The sequence below is a fragment of the Ziziphus jujuba genome, chromosome 3, assembly GCF_031755915.1.
Source record: "Ziziphus jujuba cultivar Dongzao chromosome 3, ASM3175591v1".
Lineage (NCBI taxonomy): Eukaryota > Viridiplantae > Streptophyta > Magnoliopsida > Rosales > Rhamnaceae > Ziziphus > Ziziphus jujuba.
In genome coordinates this window covers 12,355,954-12,362,038 of record NC_083381.1, presented here as the reverse complement: position 1 = coordinate 12,362,038, position 6,085 = coordinate 12,355,954, and the positions used below count along the sequence as shown (strand labels likewise).

At 26.7% G+C, this 6,085-nt stretch overlaps 1 protein-coding gene across 2 annotated transcripts; it reads right to left on the bottom strand.

Moving 5' to 3' along the window:
- Window positions 1-317: 317 nt before the first annotated feature.
- Window positions 318-2,951, bottom strand: LOC107422189 (7-deoxyloganetin glucosyltransferase). Of its 2 annotated transcripts, none has more exons than XM_048478320.2 (2): window positions 2,254-2,951; window positions 318-1,402 (listed from the first exon to the last, which is right to left on the bottom strand). In XM_048478320.2, the coding sequence occupies exons 1-2, from the start codon at window positions 2,771-2,773 to the stop codon at window positions 513-515; spliced, it is 1,410 nt and encodes a 469-aa protein (XP_048334277.2). In that variant the 5' UTR covers window positions 2,774-2,951; the 3' UTR covers window positions 318-512. The 2 variants fall into 2 exon arrangements, with proteins under 2 accessions (XP_048334277.2, XP_015887095.3); XM_016031609.4 differs by having other exon boundaries at window positions 318-1,408; window positions 2,254-2,949.
- Between the last annotated feature and the right edge of the window lie 3,134 nt (window positions 2,952-6,085).

Below are 6,085 nucleotides of genomic sequence, written 5' to 3'. Positions count from 1 at the left end.
CTATACCCAACGCGGTAGCTAAGTTAAAGATAATATTAATAAAAAATGACAGGGCTATCAGTGGCGGTGAGATGTTGCATTAACACTACTCAAAAAAAAAAAAAAAAAAACAATTCAAAAAGATAGTTTGTCAATCTTTGACATGTAACTAATGAAGGACAAATAAAGTTATTTATAACTTAGAAATGATTATTAGTCATTTTCCTATCAAGATATTTAAATCCTAAATATATATTTAAATCTGAATCTTCAAAGCAATTAATCGCTGCTAACAGACATTTTAATTGTTATTCATCAAAATGGTTGGGCCATGAGAATTCATATATATCTATATATATATATATATCTATATATAATGGTACATGATCAATAACAAATTCAGCCAACAAAAAAAAAAAAAAGAATACATGATTAATAACAAATTCGATTTATATAACAGAATAATCATCATGGAAACTAACATGTCAAGAATAATATTAATATTTTCTTTTGGAGATGGCTAGGTAGCATTTTCATGAAAGCAAGTGCCTCACCAAACTATCAAAGTCTTTGGATGAAGAACCATTGGAAGCATTGGCTTCTTCAGCCTGTCTTTTCCATTCCATGGCATTCCTTTTCATGTTCTTAGCTTTTTCTCCTTCCATTAACTCTCTAACAAGCTTTTCTACTTCTTCTCTCTTCACTTCATTATCAATCTTCAATCCGATCCCCCATTCCTTGCAAGTATATCGACAGTTGGTTGGTTGGTCCCCGTAGACTGGCCAACACAGCATTGGAACACCGGAAGACAAACTCTCAATGGTTGAATTCCAACCGCTATGTGTTAAGAACCCTCCAATTGAAGGGTGATCAAGAACTTCCTCTTGTGGAGACCAACTAGCAATTAGGCTTCTTTCTTTAGTTTCAGTCAGAAATTCAAGTGGTAAAATGGCTGACTCACCAATAACCAAGTCTGGCCTAATTATCCACAAAAAAGGGTAGTTGCTATTTGCAATTCCAAAAGCAAACTCCATAAGTTGTTGTGGCGACAACAACGTTATGCTCCCGAAATTCACATACAAAACGGAGTTTGGTGCCTTGTTATGAAGCCATTGGAGGCACTCGGTTTCTTCCTTCCAGAGGCTGTATTTAAGCTTCAAAGGGTCTTCTTTTATGCCATTTAGAAGAAGTTGGAGGGGGCCAATCACAAACACGCGTGGAAGCATGGTTGATAGAGCATCCAAAACATCTTTCTCCAGTGCATAGAAGGTATGGAATATAACTGCTGTAGCTTCATGAGCTCTAATAGTTGATTCCAAGCAAAAATTATAAAAGATATTCTCATCCCCTGGACTTGTCGCCCAATAAAAGCTTGGTAGATCTATGACGCTTATATCTTTCATTCCCGGAATCCAGTCTATAACTGTGTCTAAAAAATCCATTCATAGAAATAGGGAAAAAAAAAAAAAAGAAAAAGTTTGAGAGTCTTTACAGTTTAATTATCAAACAAAGCGCTAGTGATATTTTTCTGCCTTGAATTATACATATTTTACACTTTGACCTTAAATTGAAAAAAAAAAAATTAATAATAATAATTAAAAAAAAAGGAATTAACAACAACAACAGGAACTGCCATGTTACCCCTAAACTTTCCTTCTTTATTTTTTTCACATTAGTCAACTCATTCAATTTCATCCAACAAATTTGAAAACTTAGGCATAACCACTGATCAAATATAAAATAAAACTACTAAAACAATTTTATCCACTAAATTTGAAAACTTAGGCATAACCACTGATCAAATATAAAATAAAACTACTAAAACAATTTTCTAATTGAATTATATGAGTTGTGTATGGTTAATTTCATCAAATTCAGACATAGAAGGTGCATAATTGGACTGAATTAAGGTTGTATTTGTTATGATTTTTGATAATCCTCAAAAACTACTTCTGAAAGTATTTGGTCAATTTTCAATAAGTGCTTTGGATTTCCTAAGTATTTCTAACCAAAGGAAAGGATGGTTTTCTCATAAAATATTTTCGAAAAAAAGGAAAAAGCAGAAGCAAAAATTATGCCAAATAGAGAATAAATATCAAAATATATTAGTTCAAAAGCGATGCAATACTTGCTATAATTTAAGACGGAAACTGCAAAACTTGTAATGGTTCACCACTCAAACAAAAATGATACTCATATAATTTTTTTTTTTAATTTTTCTTTCTTTTAGGACAAAATTATTAATTCATAATATGTTGGTTTGTGCGTTTTCACCTTTTTTTGGTGGATGGCCTAACTTCTCCACTACAGTAGGATATTGATTGACGCCCATGAATGAACAAGCAGAGATAGGAAACAGAAGCACCACAGGAATTCCTAGTTCCTTTCCGGCTGTAATAGCGAACAACGCGGTACCGTCCGCAACAATGTTTGTCACCGGGGGGTTGTTGGAGGTTTCCTTATCATTGAGTCTTTTCAGGAGGTCATGGAACGGAGCCAACATGTTCTCTTTGAGGGCTTTACAAATAGCAACAACATCTTGGGTGGCATCAGCATCTGATGGAGGGAGGCCGTCCGGAATGGTTTCGAATCGGAAGTCAGGCAAGCCGTTGAGGCAGTCAGGGCCAAGAGATTTAAGAAAGCGCTGGTGGTTGTACTCAGTGTTGACAAAAGTGATGTGAAAACCTCTAGAATGGAGAAGCTTTGCTAATTTAAGCATTGCTTTTATATGGCTTTGAGCTGGGCATGGAATACAGAGGACATGGGGTTTATCAGCTTCTGTCCTAGAACTCATTTGTGTTTATGGTTTTTCTGTATAGTTTCTACTTTCTACTCAAAAAGGTTTAGAGAAGGTAGTCTTTTCCATGTGCTATATACTTCCTTTGGGGGCATAAGCTTAAAGGATATGGATATTCTTATTATCTTAAGCTTTATTTATGCTTTCTAAGAATGTATAGCTAATTAATAATATTTGTCATATATATCTTGATTATAGAAGATCGATTTGGAACATATATATATATATATATATATATATATATATATATATATATATATATATATATATATATATATATTTATATTGGGGTTAAAGATTCAAACTTGAATTTTTTTTCCTTCCCAAAAAAAAAAAAAAAGTGGCCATGATACTCGAATGTTAAAAAATGTAAATTAATTTAACACAAATTGTCACAAACTACCGAGTTTGTTATAGAAATATGTTTTCTTTTTTTAACTTATTTATTTAAGTTTAAAAGTATCCCCCAAAAAAAAAAAACAAAACTTGAGAATATATTTTTCTAATTCTTTTATAACTAAAACCTTTAATAATGTGACTTTTCATTATAATAAATAATAAATTTTCTGGTGATTGAATTTTTATTATGATTATTATTATTATTTTTTATCAGGTAATTTGAACGTACAGAAAATTTTAAAAAATCTGAATTCAGATTTAGTACGGATGATGATAACTAAGAATGGATTTAGGGGCACACATTAATTGCTATATACAATTATTGTACTTACTCAGTATTGTAGGTAAACGTTTCATCAACGCTGCAGCATGTAATTAATTGCGCACAGAATTGACAAAAAATGAAGGATGACATTGAAACGACAGAAATCAAGGAGTGGCCATGACGTTGGAGAAAAAGACGAGACACCATGAATGAGAAAGTGATGCTAGCGATAGCTACAAATTTGAATACGAATTAATGTGACGATTCTAAATATCATTAAAAATTGACAGAAGCATAATAAGTAAATTCAAATTAAAATTTTTGCAAATTAAAAAGAAGAGCAATTAGATCAGATTTATCAAAATTTTTATTAAATAATATAATAATATTTTATTAATTTATTTTTTAAAATTATTAATTTATTTAAAAATTTATTTTTTTATTTAAATTATATAAATATATCAATGATGATAAATAATTTAATATATTTACAACTATATAAATATATAAAATCCTATATACAATTAAACCGAAATTATATATCTACAAAATTTGATAAACTATTATTGGAAAAAATTATGGCAGTGTAAAGGAAACTACATATACATGCGGTCCAAGAGTGGGTTGGCATATTACGGAGACTAGACTTTAAAGCAGCTATATATACAGAAAACCAATATTAATAATTCAAGAAATATCAAAATCATTTACAACATAACAAAGCAATATTAATTTTTGAACCAATATTATATTTACACATCATTTTATCAAGTCATTAGGTAAATAAATTTTAATAAATATCATGAAAGTGTGAAATAAATTTTCAAGTTGATTGGGTGCTTTATTTCAAAAAAATAAATAAATAAAAGTTGATTTGGATGCTGTAAAATTATTTAAGGGTAAATTACAAAAAACTCTCTTAAACTATTTGATACTTCTTTTCTTTTTTGAATTGTTTGATACTTATAAACATAGTTTAAATATTGAACTTTTTTGCAAAATTTTCATGAAATTTTTATTTTTTAAACACTTCAAAAAGAAATTTAACATCCAAGTGGAAAGGGGTATAATTTCTATAATATCTGTTGAAATTTCTAATATTTCTCCATAATTTTTATCATAATATCCACATTTAATCCTTTACAATTTGATTAAAAAAATCCGTAATTTTTATGAAAATTTCTAAAATTTTCATGAAATTTTTATGGAAATTTTGAAAATATTTATGAATTTTTTTGTTAAATTTTTATAAAAATATTTTATAGTTATTATTGATGTTTAGTAAAACTTTTTATCAAATTAATATTATTGATAGTTTTTTCTTAACCTTTTAATTGTCTTCCAACATTTAGGTAAATAAAAATAAAAAAATTCATATTTAACAAATAATGTCCAAAATTATATTATACTTTTAGAGGAAATAAGTATCACAAATTACAAATTTATCTATGTATTATTATTATTATTTTTTTATGATAATAAATTTAATATTTATATAAATATTATAAAGTAAATAAAATTCAAAGCATAGATAAAATTGAAAGATATGCAGAAAATATATTATCTTCAACCAATGTTTAAAATTTCTATATCAATGATATATTAACAATTACATACAAAATTATCAAGGATATACATTTTAATTACTTTTTACATTTTAAAATGAGAATAAGGAAAATACAAGCAATTCTCAACCATCTAGGTATTTATAGTATTGAAATTACATTTATAAAATATAATATAATTGTAATAATTGTTCTATATATTTTAATTAATAAATAATTTTATTAAATATGTATATTTTTTTACATTTTTTTTATTAATAATAGTATATTTTTAACTATTTTCGCTTATTATAAATTGATTGACTCTTAAGAACTATAACATTCACTCAATATTTTTGCAATTTTAATATGCAATTTGATAATTAATTAATTAAATAAACTAATCGTAAAATTTCAATAATTTTTTTTTAAAAAAAAATAAATTTCCATCAATTTTTATCATTTGTTATGAGTTTTATCGATATTTGATAATTTCTCATATTTTCGTGAATATTTTCATATTTTGAATTCTCAATATTCCCATCGATGTCGAAATTTTAAACATTGCTTACAAATAACTTCTTTAAACTATTAAAATAACAAATAGACCCTCAACTATATATCACAATGTCCCTTTTAAACTAATTAAATACTAAAATATATTTTAATTTGACAAAAGTAACCTTCTAACTTACCCATATACCAGTTTCCAAATAATTTTGTCCAAATAATTTTATTATTTAAATATTAAAAATAACATTTTCTTCAAAAAATATATTAAGAATAACAGTTTTTTTTAAAATTATTAAAAATAATATTTTCTTGATAAAAAATTAAAAATAATATTTTATAATATCAAGGGCCATTTATAAGTGTCAAATAATTTATGAGGTCTTGTGTAATTTAACCAGTACTTTATATATTTTAAATACCATAATGTTATAGATACTAACTTACTATCAAGTGATGCGGCCAAATTAGATGTAATTAGCTTTTACTAAGGAGTAATACTATAGGTACCATAAAATGTACAAAAATAAATGGATAAATTTAATTAAATATAAGCTAACCAATTAATGACAATTTGGTAAATATTTTAAT

Excerpts from the sequence above, each read along its gene's own strand:
- LOC107422189 (XM_016031609.4), bottom strand. The coding sequence starts at position 2,773 with ATGAGTTCTAGGACAGAAGCTGATAAACCCCATGTCCTCTGTATTCCA. Across the intron at positions 1,409-2,253 it reads AGGCCATCCACCAAAAAAAG|ACACAGTTATAGACTGGATT; the intron begins GTGAAAACGCAC and ends TGGATTTTTTAG.